Raw genomic sequence first — 20,380 nt, 5'->3', positions numbered from 1 at the left:
AAACAACAACTATAACACAATATATTTATATTTATGTATGTATGTATGCCTTAAGTAATGTTTTTATTTTGTCATAAAATTTCCAATCCAAATACCAATTTAAATCATTATATAAAGATAAATAATATTTCGAATTTATAGCAACCTGTTGGTATTTCAAAGTATAATTATTTGAATTAACAACATTTTTTTCATTTGAATGTAAAATTAATGTCTTACTGTCAATTGTGGTAACAATGAATTCATTTTGCGATAGTTTTTCAATTGAATTAATGTCATGAATTTCATCATATTTATTGGAAGATGCTTTCAATAACATGTTAAATTTATTGATCGACAATCTCAAATCTGAGACAGAAGCACTACTACATTTAAAATTATGGAAATTATTATTCAATTTGAGTTTAGAATATGTTTTATTGTACTTTTTTTTTGTAGCTAGTAATTCAGAAATAGCTTTCTTATTCTTTTTCCTTGAATCCAAATGACTCACCAACCTCTTGTGGTCAATTATCAACCTTGACTTCATTGGGTAGTGTTGTCATATTAAAAAACCAATCATTGCTAGCTCTACAAAACAAACACACACATATATATATATATATACATGTGTGTGTATATGTATATTATAAAAAAATTAGCCGCCAATATATCAATACGTCAAAAAATTCCTGTCACCATAGCCAGTGTAAATAATCATTTACCCTCCCTCTCCATAAAGAACCATCTCAGTATAGTATACTTCTTCTATTTCCTCATACCCAAGTTTAGTCAACCCACTCAGACTCTTCGCTTCATTTTCAAAAAATACAATTTTCCATTTTCACTGCCAGCGGGAACCCAGCCCCGCGAGACCCACGAGACCTCATAGACTCGACCGGATCAATGGGAAAATTAAGGGTGCCCTGCCCACTCCGACGCGCACATTTAAACTGAGTGAACAGTAACGTAATTGTTGCTACAAAATGAAGCAAAAAATGACAGATGCAGAAAAAGTGTATTTCGTCCATTTCAATTAAAATTCTATCTTCCTATATACGCTTAGAGTCCAAGTTAAGATTGGATCACTCGAAAAGGATTAATGGACCAATGGATAAAATAAAATGAATTATTCTGTCGTTATTCCTTCTATTGTTCAAAATATACTAAATGCACTAAATATAGCAAATATAGCAAACACACCAAACACAATAAGAACACTGCCCGACCCACTGTGTTTGTATTTTGTCACTTTGTCACTCACAGCACCACAATTTAGATAACTTCATTGGTTTTCAAAAAAACAATAAAAGTATGGATGGATCAATGGGATTATTTTAAGTTGAATAGTATTAGTGCGTACTCTTACTATTAACACTTTTAAGTCTTTATTTAGCATCGACTGACTATACTATATCTGCTAATGCCGGGATGCTCGGAGTGTGAATCATTTTATTATTTATTGTTTTTGTGTCGTTACTATTAAGACCCTAATTACAAGGGAAAAAAAAAGAAATCAATAAATAATTGAATAAATAAGTCATATATAAACATTTGAAATTTAGATCAATTAAAGATTGAATATACACATTCACATATTTTCTCTATTCTAGATTGTTTATAATTTGATATTCAAATATTGAAAGTAAACTAAAATAAATAAAAATAAATTGATTTGAATGTGTCACATTTGAAACAGAATTTTTTTTTAAAGAAAAAAAATACACACATATTTTTGTTCCTACTACTATTAATTTTTTTTTAAGTTTGATTTTAACATCCATTTTTAAAAATGTCAGCTATCTTTGCCACGGAAACTTCAAGAGAAGATATTATTAATAATATCAAATCTTTAAATGATTCTTCATCGTTAAATACTGAATCGCAAAACAATACGAAAATCAAAAACAAAAATGACACTATAAAACTACTAGAAGAGTTTATTAGTGATAATTTAAGTAACCATCAATTGATTAATATTAAGAGAAACCCACCAGTGGCAACATTGTATGAAGATGGTTTGAAAGAAAACAAGACTACTTTATCTTCAACCGGCGCATTAATTGCATATTCAGGTGTAAAGACGGGAAGATCGCCAAAGGATAAGCGTATTGTTGAAGAGGAACTTTCAAAGGATAATATCTGGTGGGGACCTGTAAATAAACAATGTTCTGAGAGAACATGGGCAATCAATAGAGAAAGAGCGGTCGATTACTTGAACACAAGAGATACTCTATATGTTATCGATGCTTTTGTAGGCTGGGATCCAAGATACAGAATCAAAATTAGAGTTGTTTGTGCAAGGGCTTATCATGCTTTATTTATGAATAATATGTTGATTAGACCAACGAAAGAAGAATTAGAAAATTTTGGTAAACCAGATTTCACAGTTTGGAATGCAGGTCAATTCTTTGCAAATTCTCTAACAAACGATATGTCTTCAAAAACTTCTGTTGAAATTAATTTTAAAGAAATGGAAATGACTATATTAGGTACCGAGTATGCAGGAGAAATGAAAAAAGGTATTTTTACCGTTATGTTTTACTTAATGCCAATTTATCATAATGTATTGACATTGCATTCATCTGCTAATCAAGAAAATAATAATGGTGATGTAACTTTATTCTTCGGTTTGAGTGGTACAGGTAAGACAACACTGTCTGCTGATCCACATAGACAACTGATTGGTGATGATGAACACTGTTGGTCCGATAATGGTGTTTTTAACATTGAAGGCGGTTGTTATGCAAAGTGTATTGGCTTAAGTAAAGAAAAGGAACCTGATATTTTTAATGCCATCAAATTCGGATCTGTACTGGAAAATTGTATTTATGACGAAGAGACACATGAAGTAGATTATGATAATTCAACAATTACTGAAAATACAAGATGCGCCTACCCAATTGATTACATTTCAAACGCAAAGATTCCTTGTCTAGCAGATAAACATCCAACAAACTTAATTCTTCTAACCTGTGATGCTTCTGGTGTATTACCTCCTGTTTCAAAACTAACACCAGAACAAGTCATGTATCACTTCATTTCTGGTTATACTTCCAAAATGGCGGGAACCGAAGTCGGTGTTACCGAACCACAACCAACCTTCTCTTCTTGTTTTGGACAACCATTTTTAGCACTACACCCAATGAAGTATGCCTCAATGTTAGCAGAAAAGATGGACAAACATAAAGCTAATGCTTGGCTATTAAATACTGGTTGGACTGGATCCTCTTACGTTTCGGGTGGTAGCAGATGCCCTCTAAAGTACACAAGAGCCATATTAGATGCTATTCACGATGGCAGTTTACAGAATGAAGAATATGAAACTTTACCTATCTTTAATTTACAAATTCCAAAAAATGCTAATGGTGTTCCATCTGAATTATTAAATCCAGCAGGTAGTTGGACTGATTCTAGTGAAGATTACATGACTGCTGTACAAAGATTAGGTAAGTTGTTTAATGAAAATTTTAAAACTTATGAGGACAAGGCAACAAATGAAGTCATTAAAGCAGGACCAGTTTTATAGTAGTAACATCTTTCGATAATAGTTAACGGTCGTTCACATTATTTTTTTCATCAAAGTTTCTTACTTCAAAAGCACTATCTGTTTTCTTTTCTACTATTCTATTGATGATAATAGTCTGAGTTCCTTCTTCCCTTTTATGTTTTTCCCTCTTCTCTCTATTCGTCTCTCAAATTTCATTTAAATTATCGTAATAACAAAAATAAAATTCAGTCTGTTTAATATGTTCATAAAATAATTAATAAATCTAAAATTCTTTCTCTGCAGATGTATATATAAACAAAGAAGGGTTTCCCATTTGGATCCATCTTGTGAACATACTGATTTTATCTTAATATTGTTTTTTTTTGTCTGCCTTTTATTTAAATTCCGGACTAGTTGACTGTCGGGTTAATTAAAGTTGCCATATTATAAAGTTGTAAGAAATTCAAAATTCAAACTATATATACTGAAAAAAAAAGTGAAGTAAAATTACTCAACATTTATTATACCTATTACACTTATACATATATATATATAATTGTGATCGAAAGCACTGAATAATACGATTGATATTAGAAGGTATTATTTTTATATAGGTTACAGTAGTAGAAACAATTGAGCATGTCAAATAGAAAAAGTATATTGTTGACTGGACCAGAAGGTGGGACTGTAGATATTTTAAACGAGAATGAAACTCACTCGAAAGATGCTGCCAACACAAAGAACAGTCCAATCATGGAGTTAAGCAATAGCGCTGGGGATTATTTCAGTGCTGGTGCGAACAATGAGAGCAGTGGGGTGAAGTTTGATTCTGAGCAAATCGAAAACGATAGGGGTCGTACAAGAAGTCGAAATAATAGGGAAGATAGTTCGGGCACTGGTAATTCTTTTAGTTATTCTAGCAACAATAATTCTAAATCCAGAAGCAGAAGCAGGGCCTCTAGTATGGTGAGAGATGAAGAATTTCTAAAATGGACAGTTTTAAGAAAGGATCCTTCGATGAGATTAAAATTCAGGAGGGCAAATGATGGAGCACACAGGGACCATTCTAATGAAGATCTAGAAGATGATGACGATGAGTACTTTGACGAAGATGACGACGAGATATCGGATGAAGAACAAGTTAGTGACCTGGAGAATGAACTGGAGATTGATGATTTTACATTTGATTTGGGGATGAAAGTATTACCCAATTATTGTATATCTATAAACGAGGTTTTAGAAAGAAGTAAGCCGTGGAAAAGCGCGTACAATGAGGATTTGGTGAAGAACAAGATAGATCCGAACGCAAACGTATTGATCAATGAGTTAGAAGGTGGGTTTGTGAAAGCCATGGAACTAATCAGTAAAAATAACAAATACGACGACGATATTGATAGCGGGTCCGGGAGTTTCTCCAGCAACAGTGAACTGAACAAACAAGACTCCGAGCACCACGCTTCCACCAGCGCCACCATCGCCAGCTCTAATACAAACAACACCACGAGTAGTAGTGGTAGTAGCGACAGCGGCGATTCTTTCATTTTATATACAGACCTGTCGAGCGAATCCACCTATGCTTTGACGTACGTAATGGGCACACTCGTCAAGAACAACGATACATTATACATTGTACATTGGGAGGGATCGACCACATCCAACAACGACGCAATGAAGAAGAAAATGACTTCCAATCTGCAGAAAATTCGGGAGAACGTGATGTACTTGAATGATTGCAACAATTCAATCATCGACAGATTAGACGTGGTGGTAATTTCAATGACGCACCCTTACCCGAAACATTTTTTGAACGAGATGATATATGGCTTGAAACCCAAGAGTTTAATTTGTTCACTGAATATAATGTTATCGCCAAGTGGCTTACAAAACTATGTGTGTTCGATCCCAGTGCTGGTGATCAGGAAGAAGTTGAAACGAACAAGACGTAGAGGCATCGATGAATAGAAAAAGTATATATAGCGTTCTAATATAAAACAATAAGTTAATGTGAGAGTATGTATCTATATGGGGTGGGGGGGATGGAAGTACCGGCCGGCCGGCTCGAGTGAGCCCGAGAAAACTCAATTGCAACCTTTGTCTTTTACAGCATTAAGTTTCTATACGGTGGGACTATCAGTGACCCTGCCTTGCAGAACGTCGATGTTGTGAGCGAAAAGCGTTTGTTTTCCATGTTCATTTCCCTTATTTCCAGCCTTTAACAGAAGAACAGCGTAGAAACTGTTTTCGGAAACAATTGAAAACGTGGAAACTGTGCTAAAAACAGGGGGGCGGTTCAGATGTTGATGTTAGGGTAGAAACACAAAAACACAAAAACACAGGGAAACGCACACAGGCTTATGCTTATGTGCGTCTTTGTGTCACACAGAACACGCTGTCCCCGTCGGTGAGCACACACATGCCATTGGCCCGGGTTTAACATCCCCCCGTATCTCCACAAAAATTCGAAATTGAAAAATGCACGAAAATGGAAATCGAAACGGAACATGTAATTTCCCACCCAACTAATTCGAACCAATTAAATTCTCGATATTTGCGTATGTTTGCTATTACCCACCTTACCTTACGCGAAGTTCTATATTCTTTAGTCTGATCTCTATTATGGAAACGGCTAGTGCTGACGCTGAGTGCTGGTATGTTGTGCCAATGCTAATGCTATGCAGAGTCTGTGCTGTTCGACTGCCCACATCGCAGACTTTATGGCAACCACCTATGTAGCATACGCCATATGTAACCTTTCGGTATTCTCAATTAAGACCAGGTCTCACTCTAAGGATCTCGTCTGTTCTGAAATTACTGCAACAACATCGCTCGTCTCGTGGTGAAACAAAGTGTGGGGTAAGCAAAGTTTTCTATAAATAAATTATCACCAACCTCAAGTATAAAAACATCCTGTTGTTAAGAGTTTCTTATTTTTTGTCTTCTCTCTTTTATCAATGCCGTCTTATATCTTCTATTCACCATTTCGGTTCTTCTATTCTTATATATATATATATAAAGTATACATTCCTACGACAATCACCTGGACTCCATTATGTTTAGACACGCTGTAAAGCAAGTGGCTTCACGCAAGTTAGTCGCCGGTACTGCCGCTGCTGTAGTCGGGGCATCTTTCTATTACAATCAATTGCAATCAACCAATAATTGGGATAATGCGTCCATTATCCAAAATGAAGCTGTGCTAGCCAATCCGGTCGATTCGCCGAATGTCAATATACCTACGAGATCGGAATTAGTCAATAATCTGAAAACTACAGACCAATTCGACGTGTTAATCATCGGTGGTGGTGCCACCGGTTCGGGTAGTGCTTTGGATGCTGCTACAAGAGGGCTTAATGTCGCTTTAGTGGAAAAGGATGATTTTGCTTCCGGTACTTCTTCAAAATCAACTAAAATGGCTCACGGTGGTGTTAGATATTTAGAGAAGGCTGTGTTCCAACTGTCAAAAGCGCAACTAGACTTAGTCATCGAGGCTTTAAATGAAAGAGCCCATCTTTTATATACTGCCCCACATCTTTGTAAAATCTTACCGATTATGATCCCTGTTTATAAGTACTGGCAAGTCCCTTATTTTTACGCTGGTGTTAAAATGTATGACATCTTTGCTGGTTCCCAAAATTTAAAATCATCGTATTTAGTTTCAAAAGCAAACGCCTGTGAAATTGCTCCAATGTTGGATGAATCAAAATTAAAAGCTGGTTTGGTTTATCATGATGGTACTTTTAATGATTCAAGAATGAACTCAACTTTGGCTATCACTGCAATCGAAAACGGTGCTACTGTATTAAACTATATGGAGGTGAAACAATTGCTCAAAGATCCCTCTTCTGACCAATTAACTGGTGCTATTGTGGAAGATATTGAAACTGGTGAAAAAATTCAAATTAATGCAAAAGTTATTGTAAATGCTACTGGCCCTTACTCGGATAAAATTTTACAAATGGATAATAATAAAAATGGCAAACCTGATGAATTCACTCAAAGTGCTGAAACCTCAATTGCAACAAAAGTGGCTGTTCAAAATCCACATATGGTCGTTCCAAGTGCTGGTGTCCATATTATATTGCCTTCATTCTATTGTCCAAGAGAAATGGGTCTGCTTGACGCAAATACTTCAGATGGTAGAGTTATGTTCTTCTTACCATGGCAAGGTAAAGTGTTAGCGGGTACTACTGATATTCCAATGAAAACTGTCCCTGAAAATCCAACTGCTACTGAAGCTGATATTCAAGATATCTTAAAAGAATTACAGCATTATATTAAATTCCCTGTCAAGAGAGAAGACGTTCTATCCGCTTGGGCCGGTATTAGACCTTTGGTCCAAGATCCAAGAAAGACTCCAAAGGAAGGTGCCACCCAAGAATTAGTTAGATCTCATTTTATCTTTACTTCCGATCATGGTTTAGTCACTATTGCAGGTGGTAAATGGACCACATACAGAGAAATGGCCGAAGAAACTATCGATACCGTTGTTAAAAATGGTAAATTTAATGTTAAGCCTTGTTCTACAAGAAAGTTGAAATTGGCTGGTGGTGAAAATTATGATCCAAACTTAGCGGCTTTACTGGCTCAAAAGTACCATCTACCTTCAAAATTATCTGAACATTTAGCAAATAACTACGGTACTAGATCGCCATTGATTTGTGACATGTTTGTAGCTGATGATCACAATAGATTACCAATCTATTTAGCTGGTAAGGAAGAAAATAAAGTTTACGGTACTGTTGATTTTGATTCTTTCAGATATCCATACAGTATTGCTGAAGTTAAATACTGTGTCCATCACGAATACGCCAGAACAACTTTGGATTTCTTAATGAGAAGGTCAAGATTTGCTTTCCTAGATGCCAAACAAGCTTTGAAATCGGTCGAAGGTACTGTGAAGATTATGGGTGATGAATTGAATTGGGATGAAGAAAGAAGAAAGCAAGAAACCGACTATTCTATTGAATATATTAAAACATTCGGTGTCTAATTGAATTTAAATTTTTATCATGATCTAATTTTAAATTCAAATTAATATTCAATTAAAATTCCAATGAATAACATATCTTTTAATGATTCCTAAACCTCCAAAGGCTGCTGCAACAATACTCTTATGAATATCAATGTTTAAAAAGCTATTAACGATTTATTTTATTTATGTACTTTTGATAGTCTGTAATTGTAATATACTAAACATGGTTAATTACAATTCTGTTTATTTAATAAAATATTTTAAATATCGTTTACATGTAACAGACTTCTCAAATTACGGAACAGATTAGAAAGACATACCTTAATTCTTTTATTTTATTCATATTCAATTGCTGAGATTGGTTTCATTATCTTCTCCTGTATGTAAAAAGATATAGTAGTTTTTCATAAAGTTTTTAAGAAATAGCATTTTTTCTATCATAAATGGACGGTTCAATATAAATTATATTACTGTCAAAAAAAATGGATGCCTCGACTAGTTTATAATTATACCTGTTTCTCTAATTGGAATATATTATGTAGATATGCTCTTTTAATGCTGAATATTCATTTTCTTGAAAAATATGACGACGAACCACATGTTGCAACTGAATAATCATAAATGGATTCACCAAAGTTCAAATATTTATTTATGTACCTTTGTACATTAGTGTCTTCTACTTTATCAACTCGGAATTGTAGTCCTGTATTTCTTTTGATTCCTGCTAAGCAAACTGACAGAAGTGTCAAATCGATTGAAACGTGAATTGCTTTACCAATCTATAATTATGAAACTTTTCAGTTAGTAATAAAGAAACGATATTTTATCGATTGAATGAAGTAATAATACCAACGTTAATTGTTTGTGGGGATAATACATACAAAAGTCATTTTAAAGGGTATCTAATCTTATTCGCTTTCCTGAACAACGTAAGAAACCTTATATAATTATCTATAGTATCTACTTCTATCAATATAATTATCACAATAAAGGCATATTTTTATTATAAATAAACTTATCAGTTTATTGTTTTATTGGAATAACATGATTCAATTCTCTGTTGGTTGTTTTTTATTTTATTTTATATTTATTTTTTTTCCGGTTTCATTTTCATAAGTAGAAATCATTCGTATAACAATAAAAATCTTAGACATTCAGTAATATACATTCACAAAATACTTTTATTGTAAAAACTGTCTTTACTTTTAATTGGAATATTACTCAATAGGTGAGTGTTATTTCAAGTAACTTAGTAAGACTATTAATTGTTATATAAGTTATTGTAACCATTGACATTTCAGTCCATACGGCTAAAAACAAATATTCAAGTAGAATGTTAAAAATAACTAATAAAGCAATTACCAGAAATCTATTATGCCTTAGTTCCAAGCGCTCGATAGTGTTTCAGGCAACTAAGTTAAGATCTACAATAAGCACAGTAGAGACTGAAAAAATCAGAAAACCAATTACTATAAACGACGAATTACCTGACCCAACAGAACATCAGTTCAGACAAAGATTAGGGTTTGTTGCTTTTGTTTTATCAGTAAGTAGTGCTTTAGGCCTTCTTTTCAATTATGAGAAGACAGAATCGCCAATTGTCGTTAATACTATATACTATTTACGTAGATCTGCTAAAACCAGGGAAATTTTAGGTGACAATATTGAATTTGATGGTTTGATTCCTTGGGTTTCTGGCAAATTAAATCAAGTGCAGGGGAAAGTTAACATTAAATTTCATATAAAGGGTAGCAATAACGTAGTCGGTACTGTAAGACTAGTTGCTGATAGAAATAACCGTGATGAAGAATTTTTAATCCATGAATGGACTTTAACTGTCAATGGTCAAAAACTTGACATTTTATCAGAAATAGAAGGAGCTTCAATTTAAAAAGAGTATTGAAATATCTTTGCCTATAATTTGAGTATTACTTTGATTTGCTCACTTTCTTGGAATATAATTATCAAAATAGAGTTGATAATCCTAAAATTATATAATATTTTATTGTAAATAGCCTTTAATTCCAAAACTTTTAATTCATATTAATATAATTATAGAATGTTCTGAGAAATTTGATTAAATTAATCATCCACTCTAAAATGCAGATATATAAATAAAATTTGTGAACTCACATAAAGCATCACTGAATATTAGTCTATCTTCATATTTTAATAACAATACTCTTGAATTATTTACAAAGAACCTTGGTTAAATTTTTGTGTGTCGTTGATTAATGCGTGTGTTCTCTTCAATAATTTTTCTTCCTTATTATTTTCTAAACTGATTTCAATGGTATCTTCCAAATTCTCTTCAATTACATTACTGAGAAGTTTAGTACTTCTCCGTCTCCTTAAAGGCTCTGGTTTGTTTTCAACACCACGAAGTTTCAATAATAATTTGTCTACAGCGTCATCATTCTCTGTATTCTTCTCTAGATCAGAATCATCACCGCTCGAGTTATTCTTTTGCAGTTTATTATCTAGCATATATTTTCTTTGTTCGTATAATCTTTCAGCTTCTTCATTATAAATATTCTCTTTTGCACATTTTTTGAATAGAGTTGCAAATTCAGCAATATTTTTGAAAAAGTCGTCTTTAGAATCTCTATCATTTGGGTCTTCACCATAATATTTTAAAACTTTTACAATTGAATGGTTTGTCAGAATTTGTTGGTCCCTCAGAAAGTTACTCTTGGTTTTTGCTTTGCTAATTTTATATTTAACTTTCTTTAGTATTTGATCTCTAGGGTGCAAGTCTTCCGGGTGTGACAACTTTCCTTTTGTGACTGCATACACTGTTGTATTCACATGAGTGCAAAATTCTTTACATTCCATTGTAATGTGGTCAAGGGAAACATTTCCTAACTCTGCCACTTTTGATAAATCGTCAATAAACCCATACACTTCTGGAAATTGTGTTCGAATGGTTTTCTCAATAAAATGTAGAAAAGATAAGTTATTATTTTCAGATGACTTGATGAAAACTAGTTTAGTTAAAGAGCTGATCAAAATCCCTTCTGCTGGTTTTTTGTTCATGAAGTTACCAATTTCTAAAACTATGTACAAAAATTTTTTGAATCTAGTTGAATTCATCAATTTTTGAACCGCATCATCAATCCTTTGCAATTTAAACATTAAATCAAAATAATCTTTTTCGTAGGTATGCAAGAGTAATAAACATTGAGATCTTTCTGCCCAATATGCTCGTAAATTGTAAAATAATTCAAGGAAAATTCTATCTGCTCTTTCTAATTCTGATGCATCTTTGGTTGCTTCATTGTTGGTTTGGTAATCTACACCGTAAGGAGCATAATTACGTGCAACACTTCCAGATATATGTGTAAACTCTTCTTTGTTAAAAAATTCTAAAATGGTGATATTCTTATTAATATCATTATCACATCTTAAAACTTTTTCTAACAGTTCACTAACTTCACAAGAAGCAAATAAATGAAGATTTATTCCAAACTGTTGAGCCAAATCTCGAGAAAGAAAAGATTTCAGTTGCTGTTTATCCTTTGTCTTTGCCTCATCGGTGTTCTTTTTCTTAATGACATCCTTTAGCTTAAATGAACTTTTAACTCTATCAAAGACACCGACACATTCTAATTCCATAAAAATGCCACGATCTCTATCGTTATCTTTCCAAATAGTCTCAGCCACTTCATTTACTCTGATCCAGTGTATCTGTTTTAGTTTTTTATCTTCTTTTTGAATATTTAAATGAGTCAAGAATGGTGGCACGGCTGGTATATTGTCATCCTCAGGCTTGATATTCTCAGCAGTATTTTTCGATTCTCCTTTTTCCATATTCATATCTTGACTTAGATTCTTCAGTAGTGGTGGTGGAGGAGGAGGAGGTGGAGGTGCTAACGGTAATATCTTTGGTTCTTCTGAATCAAATTTTAAAGAAGGTGGAAGTGGTGGAGGCGGAGGCGGAAGTGGAGACGTCTTTGCTTCTAAAGATTCAGACTTTAGAGTTGAGGTTGGTTCAGTTATAATTGTTAGAGACGGAGGAAGCGGAGGGGGAGGGGGAGGAGAAGAAGTAAGAGAAGCTATCGAATTGTATTTTGAAATTTCAATCTTATCTGAACTGTTTTCCTGAAGATTTTGTACATTATTCTTCAAGATTTCGAGAGAACTTGGAAGCGGCGGCGGCGATGGTGGCTGTTGTACCATTAAGGGTTGTGTCTGTGATACACTTGGGTTACTTTGCTGAAGTGAAACATATCGTTGGACAACGCTATCTTCCATATTAGTATCTGCCATATAGTGAAACCCATGTCCAGTTGTAGTTGCGGTTGTGATTGCAACTGAATTTTTGAAAACGTGATCGGCAGAAGGTATTTGAGTAAAGGCATTAACGTTTTCCTCATTAACTTCATAGCCAACTGGGAATTTTGGTAAATAAATTTGATGAGATTGTGAATGATTCGTAGTGGTTCTAAATGATGCATCGTTGGGCCTGCCATCGATAGGAATGTAATTATTAAGATTTTTATGTTTGTGATTTACTTGAAGCAGACTATTTTTACTATCTCTCATGGGGTGGAATCCTTCATTTTCAGATATATCAGAAGATTCAATGGAAATAAAGGAGTTGACAGAGTCATTAGTTAACTTAAAACTGTTTTTTAGCAGCGCCCCTTGAGAGGGGTTGTATACAGCTTGCGAATGTAAATCTGAAACGTCTAAATATTCTTTTTGATCTAACTGTGAGATTTCGTTAATATTATTGTGATTAGAACTTATAAAAAAGGAATCAGTACTTCTCATTTTCAAATTGTTAAAAATATTCTTGTCTAATGAAACTCGATTTAAATGTGACTCTTGGGATGTTTGTGAAAATTCCATATCTTGTTTGAAGTTACCATTATTGCTTTTGCTCAAACTTTGGTCATGACGAGCATCATTGTTGCTCCCAAGAAAAGCCAGATCATTACCTTTATCTTGCTTCAAATATGAAGACAAAGAGGAGATTCTCTTACTTTTGTATAATGAATTATTCACCGACTTTCTTACGAAATCACCGTTTCCTATATTAGAAGTTTTCAATTTTGAATTACTGATGTTTCTAATCATTTTAAACTTAGTGCTAGAATAATTCAAACTGCCGTTACTGTTGTTCAAACTTCTATATCTATCATGAGTGGCATATTTTTCTATTGTATTTTTGTCTTCTTTTCGTTTCTCTTCAGATAGTTGTAGCATTTTCTGCATGCCTTTCAATTCTAAATGTAGTTTCTCATTTTGTAAATTAGTCTCTTGTAATTCTTTAATGAGTTCACCCGTATCAGCATGTCTTTCCTCCTTTAAACTCTCAAGTTCTGATTTGAGCTTTATTAAATTGTGTTCTAAGCCCGTCATTTCATCCATTGCCCTTTTCGCTATTTCGTCACTATGTAATCTATCCATTAAATCATTAATCGATGATTGTACAACTAATTCAGGTGATATATCAAAATCGTCATCTCTATCTAACATATGAATATTTGAATTTGAAAATAAACTATTGATCAGATATGCTAGCATTGATTCAAAGGTTTTCATTACTTTTAGGGATTCAGATTGCGTTCTAGATGTAATCAATTTTATCAATGTCGTTAATAAATCACCTATGGGTTTTTCTAAGGGAGTTTTTTGTACTTGGCTTACCAAAAGTTGTAGTTCATTTCCAAATGAAATATCAACAAACATTGGTTTATGATGAGAAATCGACATAATTACATCTTGCTCAATTTTTGAATATAGGTTGATTTGTTCTGACAGAACAGTTTTGGAGAATGTATTTGAATTTGAAATGATTTCTATTTCTTGTTCTTCATCAGTACATAAAATCTTCATAAGATAAAAAATTTGATGTATCCCAAATTCTTTTAAGCCGTTTATTATCTTATATTTCCTTTCAATATTAGGCAGTACTTCCATTATAGAATTAAGTAAGAACAGGGAAACCGTTGAATACTCTCCTAAAAGAGTAGTTGCATTTAAAAAGTAAATATATGCATGGTTTATCTTCTGCTCATTTACAATTGTATCTTTATCTAATAGGTATGACTTCATGTTATCTAACCACGATGAAAAATTAGGTTCCAGTGATTCCAGCACTGTTTCGTATCCTAATTGTGTGTCAACATATGTAAGAAGTAGCAATAATTCCGTGGCTAATAGTTTTATTCTTATAGTAGATTGTTTATCCGATAGTAATTGTACAAAATATTGAACAATTTTTTTTGATTTTAATATGTAGTATCTTCCGTTCTCATGGTTTAGTATACTCTTGAAACAATTTAAGTATGCATTCTGTAGATTTGATGTGATCTTGTAGTCGATTTCTGCAAGGATGTTTATATTTACCTCATTAATGAAAGTGAGCAAAAAATTTGTTTGTCTGAGTTTTTTTTCTAAAATGTATATAGTCTTTGATATTTCTGAGTTGTTATTTATTAAATTTCTTAACTGTAGCATTATATTATGCACATTTTGTTGTTTGCCATTCAGTAAATTAGGTTTTACTAATTCTCTGGATGTATCACCTTCTGTTGAGGTCACTGATATATCTGCAAAGTCAGTTAATGCTGAGGTTAATTGAAGTTTGTCTGCTTTCTGTTGTAAGTTATCTTCCTTTTCTTCATTTTTTATTTTACAAATCAATGCCCATTTTCTTCTTTTTGAAATATCATTGGACACCAATGAGGATCTCCAAAAATTCGATCTATCCTTTAATAATGAAGTAAATAACTCATTTACTATATCATCATTCTCCGGTACCACATGGGGGTTAAATTCTAAATTGTCTAACTCTATCGGAATTTTCTTATTGCAATTGTTGTTATCGTTGTTGTTGTTTTCTACATGTATGAATGAATCTTCGCCATTATTAGCTTCTAAATATTCATTTGGCGGAAGCTCACTTAAAGCAGAACCTACTAAAGATAAACCTTTCTCTATCAGTTCGTTAGTGTTATCTTTATAGTCTATCATATTGTCCTGCTTATTATGTTCAATTATAGTCATTCCACTAAATTCATTATCCATTGCGTTGTCTATTTCAAACTCTGAGTCTATATTAGAAGAAGAATCAGAATCATTGATTGTTATATGATCATATTGATTATTCATTTTCCTATGATCTTGATTCAGTTATATGAAACAGTTATTTTAAGATCATTAGAGAACGGTTATCCACTCTTTTCTATATATATTTGTTTGTTTATTATTATAAGATATTATATTTTTTGTTAAGGTATTTTCTGATATATTACTGTTCGATTACGTTTCAGAAATCACGTATTCAACAATGAGATCATCAGAAAATGAGATATCATCGAATAATTTACTTAATCTTTAACTTTTCTTCATTTATTAAGATGTTCTCTTTCCTCCACATGATCTACATTGTGCACGATTTGAAACAAACACAGAACGAAACTAAAAACGAATAATGAAACGCGAGGCTGCTTGCTTCAAAAAAGTAAAAAATAAAAAATATGGCGGTAGAAGAGATCGATGTATAGAAGGTACCGATAACTTTAAATGTTCCAAAATAACATATTCAAATTGACAAGAATCTTACAGGTAAGAATATATATCTCTAAAAGATACAAAAAGATACAAAGATAAGTATAAATATGTATAATGAAGTCTCTATTTATACAATTCTGTTTTTACAGCCAGAACTTAACTTTTTTAATAGCGGCAGATCAGAAAGTGGAGATTTAGGGGGGAAGGGGGATTAGAGTAATGAATAATCCAAACGGAGAGATTGATATTTGTTTGGTGACAAGTCCATACACACAAACACCTATGTATCTCTATATGTGCACATTCTGATTTTACTTACTTCTCGTTACCATCATCAGTGACGGCGTTTGGTTGTGGTGATACCGGTTACAGTCAGAACGTTGTAACGTACACTATATCTATATCTATACATATAGATATAGATATAGTGTATCAAAAGCGTGCATATAGGCTATCTTAGTGGCAGTGTGGGGTAAAAAGAAAGTTCTTTTGTGTTGTGTTTGTGCTTTTTAAGGGTACACGGACTGGTTTCGTATGAATGGGACCGGCTTTTATTTCTGTTAACTACTATAAAAGCCGCCCCGTTCCACAAACCTCTTAAGTCATGTCACGAATCATAAATAAAACGATGATGTGAGTGTAATTCTTGCGGAATATTGGTGGGGTAAATTTAAAACATAACATCATTCATTACTTTATTCAATGTATCCCTATATCCATGTAGCGTGTATTGTATAATACCTCCCCTATTGTGTCACAAAAACTATTGATTTAAGTATGTCAATGATATCATTTTGATTATTTATTCTTTTAGTATCATATCAAGTGACTGTACTCTTTCACCTGGTTTTAGAATAATTAATGACTGGGTTTATATGTATAAACTATAATACCCCACATTTTCTAAATGTATAAATACTCTTTGTTGTTTTAATCTTTTATATTGCAAGATATTTATTTAAATATATATAGTTTTTGTAGTTTTTGTATATTTATTATATGTTTTCGTTATTTTTTTTACTGTCTTACGATTAATAACTAGAATAGTATAGGAAAAACTATTAAAGTGCAATATAATACAGTACAATATAATACAATACAATAATCAACGCAATATAAAATAATATGTCAGAGAGATTACAGTCAGTCAGTAACCATCTACAGGCAAGTATTTCAAATTCGGTTGGGTTTGTATGTCCAACTAAAAAGAACCCAGATGATGTTGTAATTATTCAAGCAAAAAGATCGGCAATCGCAAAAGGCTTTAAAGGGTCTTTCAAAGATTTAAATACAGATTATTTATTACAACAATTTTTAATTGAATTCTTGAAGACGTTGCCTGATAATTTGAAGAGCAATCCGCGACTAATTGAAGAAATCGTTTGCGGTAATGTTTTGAATTATGGTGCAGGTGCAACTGAACATAGAAGTGCTTGTTTGGCGGCAGGTATACCCTACACTACTGCTTTCATGGCTTTAAATAGGCAATGTTCTTCTGGTTTAACTGCGGTGAACGATATTGCAAATAAAATTAAAACAGGCCAAATTGAAATTGGCTTAGCATTGGGTGTTGAATCAATGACAAAAAACTACGCTTCAGTAAATCCATTAGGTAGAATATCAGAAGAGATGAAAATAAATAAAGAAGCAAGAAAATGTTTGATTCCAATGGGTATTACAAACGAAAATATAGCTCAACAATTTGGTATTTCAAGAAAAGAACAAGATGAATTTGCAGCAAATTCTTATAAGAAGGCATCAAATGCAATTAAAAATGGTTTATTTAAAAATGAAATATTGCCAATTAAAACTCCCGATGGAAAAATTGTCACTATAGATGAAGGTCCAAGGGAAGGTGTCACAGCAGACTCTTTAGGTAATTTAAAGCCAGCGTTCATTAAAGATAAAGGTAGCACTACAGCAGGTAATGCATCTCAAGTTTCAGATGGTGTTGCAGGCGTCTTGTTGACTCGTAGAAGTGTAGCGGAAAAATTTGGTTTCCCAGTTATTGGACGTTACCTAGCGTTTCAAGCAGTTGGTGTTCCACCGGAAGTCATGGGCGTAGGACCAGCTTACGCTATCCCAAGAGTCTTAAAAGATGTCGGATTGACAATTGATAATATTGATGTCTTTGAAATAAACGAGGCCTTTGCTGCACAAGCACTTTACTGTATTAATAAACTAGGCATCAAAAGAGAAAAAGTAAATCCAAAAGGAGGAGCGATTGCATTGGGACATCCCTTAGGTTGTACTGGTGCTCGTCAAGTTGCCACGATCATGAACGAGCTAAAAACTAACCAAATTGGTGTAGTCAGCATGTGTATTGGTACAGGTATGGGTGCAGCAGCCGTGTTTATCAAAGAATAATCAACCAATTCTCACATATTTACGATAAAAAGTTTACTTATCACATATCTTCAAAATATTCTTATGTTAAATCTAAAATTTTTTTGGATGCATAATATATAATAAATAGTAACTGAACTTCAGTGAAAATTTCGATACTCTTAAACATAAATATCTTTATAAAATTGTTGTTCTTTGTCATCTATGTTTTTAAACGATGGGTTCATTAAAATATCTTTTTTTTGAACCAAGTAATTGATTTGTGCTATTATAGGATATTTCTTCAACAAAAGATCTTTTGATTTCATATTAAAATTCTTTACTAATTGAAAAATTTCTTCTTGAACCTTTGGATAATCGGGATTTTTCTTATTTGCGATGTTTACCTTGACGGGTGATTTGGGATAATCATTGGGTATGCTAATCAAGAGTCTAATTTGATTTTTATTACCGGATATGTCCAACAGTTTATGATTAAAACCAAATGATTCGACATATTTACCTTTATTAAATAACTTGAAAGAATAATGACTTAATTGTCTAAGACAACATTCGATCTCCTCTTTTCTAATATTCTGGTCTTCTGATGATTTTAATTCAGCACTATCATCGATTATAGATAAATTAAAGTCAGAGGTATATCGCTTATAATTAGTCTTTTTTGATGAGTTTGTCCTAGAAGAAGTAGATTTTTGTTGTTTGTTATTCTCATTAATGCTAATTCTTGACAATTTCTCAGAAGCTTTGTTGTGTATAATCTTTTCCCCTCTGCTTATGTTGCCATTGAGTTGATCTGATAATACTTCAGGAGTTGGTTCTCGTATTTTATCGTTATTAGTTGTGTCATGTCGAATGTTATTATTATTTTTTCTATAATACCTTTTCCTTTTCGGTAAGTTTGTACCCGATTCACTCATGTTAAGCTTTATATACTAGTTTTTATTCCAACAACTAACGAATAGTTAATATACTTTACTTTCAATATTGTCGTATCCAATATACTTAAGTTAATATGTTCATTAGATGCAAAATTTATTGACCTCCCACTGTACAGCTACGTTAAAAAATATTGAATTTTTAATATTCAACTATTCAGAAAATGGAATACTACAATTTTATATCATGTGACTACTATAATTTTATCAGTGAGCTATAAATTAATTCTTCGACGAACATGTCAAATAATGGGGTACATCTACTATCACTTTTTACGCTGTATTCAATTTCTATCCAAGAAGCAGTAAATATTACAAGACGACGGATATCATGAATAACAACAACTAAAGTTACAAAGGATCGAAAGTAGTTGCTTACAGTTTATAGCAGTTCAGGTGGTACTGGGCCTGTTTTATTTATACTGAATGTATTTATACTTGACTATTATTGAACTGAATTGACTATCATTGAAATCTAGGTAATCTTTGAATTCATATCTCAATAAAACGTGTTTCATTATTAAACATGTTGAAATATGAGTAATACTTGAATTCAGATTTTGGCATTGTAACTGCATAGAAATTTAACCTTACTAATAACATTTAGTTATAGGTGAAAAGATATGGGTGTCAATATAACTTTGTAGCAATGTGTTAACAGAATTATACTTACTCACTGCAAGACATAGAGATGCAGAAAGGCATGTATATCAATCATGACACAGCTATAATGTATATAATGAATATAGACATAAGACAAGCAATTACAACTCGACTAATTACAAACTACTATTACAACAGCACTGATAGAAGTATATCTTCCCAGTACGCCCAGCTACTATCTCAGCGAAATTGGAGAATACAACATCAGCTGGTGTACTCACGTGACACTGACTGTGATCGACGATCAGTGTGGTTTTTCGTCACTGAGTGTTTTCCTGTTATTCAAGTTTCACACCGCGCGGCGCATAACCGTACTGCCGGTAACTAGTTTTGGTGCGGAAGAGGAAGCGAGAGAACGGAGAAGACGAAAAAGACGGGAGACGGTAAAGTACGTTCGGACGGATTACCGTCCAAGTGGACAGATCCGAGTGGCGTGACGCATACATATCTGGTACTATTGTCAGTTTTCGT

The 20,380-nt window shown here is 32.9% G+C and overlaps 9 protein-coding genes across 9 annotated transcripts; 5 read left to right on the top strand and 4 right to left on the bottom strand.

Annotated features, from left to right (window-relative positions):
- Positions 1 to 31: 31 nt before the first annotated feature.
- On the bottom strand, positions 32 to 529 carry VPR1 (Vpr1p; the record flags this gene model as incomplete). The annotated part of the gene is made up of 1 exon (XM_003685501.1): positions 32 to 529. The coding sequence occupies one exon, from the start codon at positions 527 to 529 to the stop codon at positions 32 to 34; it is 498 nt and encodes a 165-aa protein (XP_003685549.1).
- Positions 530 to 1,771: 1,242 nt separating this feature from the next.
- PCK1 (phosphoenolpyruvate carboxykinase PCK1) lies at positions 1,772 to 3,508 on the top strand (the record flags this gene model as incomplete). Its single annotated transcript, XM_003685500.1, has 1 exon — positions 1,772 to 3,508. One exon carries the CDS (start codon positions 1,772 to 1,774, stop codon positions 3,506 to 3,508), a length of 1,737 nt encoding a protein of 578 aa, XP_003685548.1.
- Positions 3,509 to 4,108: 600 nt separating this feature from the next.
- Positions 4,109 to 5,431, top strand: IMP21 (Imp21p; the record flags this gene model as incomplete). The annotated part of the gene is made up of 1 exon (XM_003685499.1): positions 4,109 to 5,431. The coding sequence occupies one exon, from the start codon at positions 4,109 to 4,111 to the stop codon at positions 5,429 to 5,431; it is 1,323 nt and encodes a 440-aa protein (XP_003685547.1).
- Positions 5,432 to 6,518: 1,087 nt separating this feature from the next.
- GUT2 (glycerol-3-phosphate dehydrogenase) lies at positions 6,519 to 8,459 on the top strand (the record flags this gene model as incomplete). The annotated part of the gene is made up of 1 exon (XM_003685498.1): positions 6,519 to 8,459. One exon carries the CDS (start codon positions 6,519 to 6,521, stop codon positions 8,457 to 8,459), a length of 1,941 nt encoding a protein of 646 aa, XP_003685546.1.
- Positions 8,460 to 9,007: 548 nt separating this feature from the next.
- Positions 9,008 to 9,331, bottom strand: ATG44 (mitofissin; the record flags this gene model as incomplete). Its single annotated transcript, XM_003685497.1, has 2 exons — positions 9,008 to 9,220; positions 9,323 to 9,331. The coding sequence occupies 2 exons, from the start codon at positions 9,329 to 9,331 to the stop codon at positions 9,008 to 9,010; spliced, it is 222 nt and encodes a 73-aa protein (XP_003685545.1).
- A 443-nt stretch (positions 9,332 to 9,774) lies between these two features.
- On the top strand, positions 9,775 to 10,332 carry COA1 (Coa1p; the record flags this gene model as incomplete). Its single annotated transcript, XM_003685496.1, has 1 exon — positions 9,775 to 10,332. The coding sequence occupies one exon, from the start codon at positions 9,775 to 9,777 to the stop codon at positions 10,330 to 10,332; it is 558 nt and encodes a 185-aa protein (XP_003685544.1).
- Positions 10,333 to 10,634: 302 nt separating this feature from the next.
- BNR1 (formin BNR1) lies at positions 10,635 to 15,563 on the bottom strand (the record flags this gene model as incomplete). The annotated part of the gene is made up of 1 exon (XM_003685495.1): positions 10,635 to 15,563. The coding sequence occupies one exon, from the start codon at positions 15,561 to 15,563 to the stop codon at positions 10,635 to 10,637; it is 4,929 nt and encodes a 1,642-aa protein (XP_003685543.1).
- A 1,527-nt stretch (positions 15,564 to 17,090) lies between these two features.
- On the top strand, positions 17,091 to 18,332 carry POT1 (acetyl-CoA C-acyltransferase; the record flags this gene model as incomplete). The annotated part of the gene is made up of 1 exon (XM_003685494.1): positions 17,091 to 18,332. The coding sequence occupies one exon, from the start codon at positions 17,091 to 17,093 to the stop codon at positions 18,330 to 18,332; it is 1,242 nt and encodes a 413-aa protein (XP_003685542.1).
- Positions 18,333 to 18,472: 140 nt separating this feature from the next.
- Positions 18,473 to 19,228, bottom strand: SMU2 (Smu2p; the record flags this gene model as incomplete). Its single annotated transcript, XM_003685493.1, has 1 exon — positions 18,473 to 19,228. One exon carries the CDS (start codon positions 19,226 to 19,228, stop codon positions 18,473 to 18,475), a length of 756 nt encoding a protein of 251 aa, XP_003685541.1.
- Between the last annotated feature and the right edge of the window lie 1,152 nt (positions 19,229 to 20,380).

The sequence above is a fragment of the Tetrapisispora phaffii genome, chromosome 5 (genome assembly GCF_000236905.1).
Source record: "Tetrapisispora phaffii CBS 4417 chromosome 5, complete genome".
Classification (NCBI taxonomy): domain Eukaryota; kingdom Fungi; phylum Ascomycota; class Saccharomycetes; order Saccharomycetales; family Saccharomycetaceae; genus Tetrapisispora; species Tetrapisispora phaffii.
Note: the sequence above shows the minus strand (reverse complement) of the source record. Positions and strands in the feature narration are given on the sequence as shown.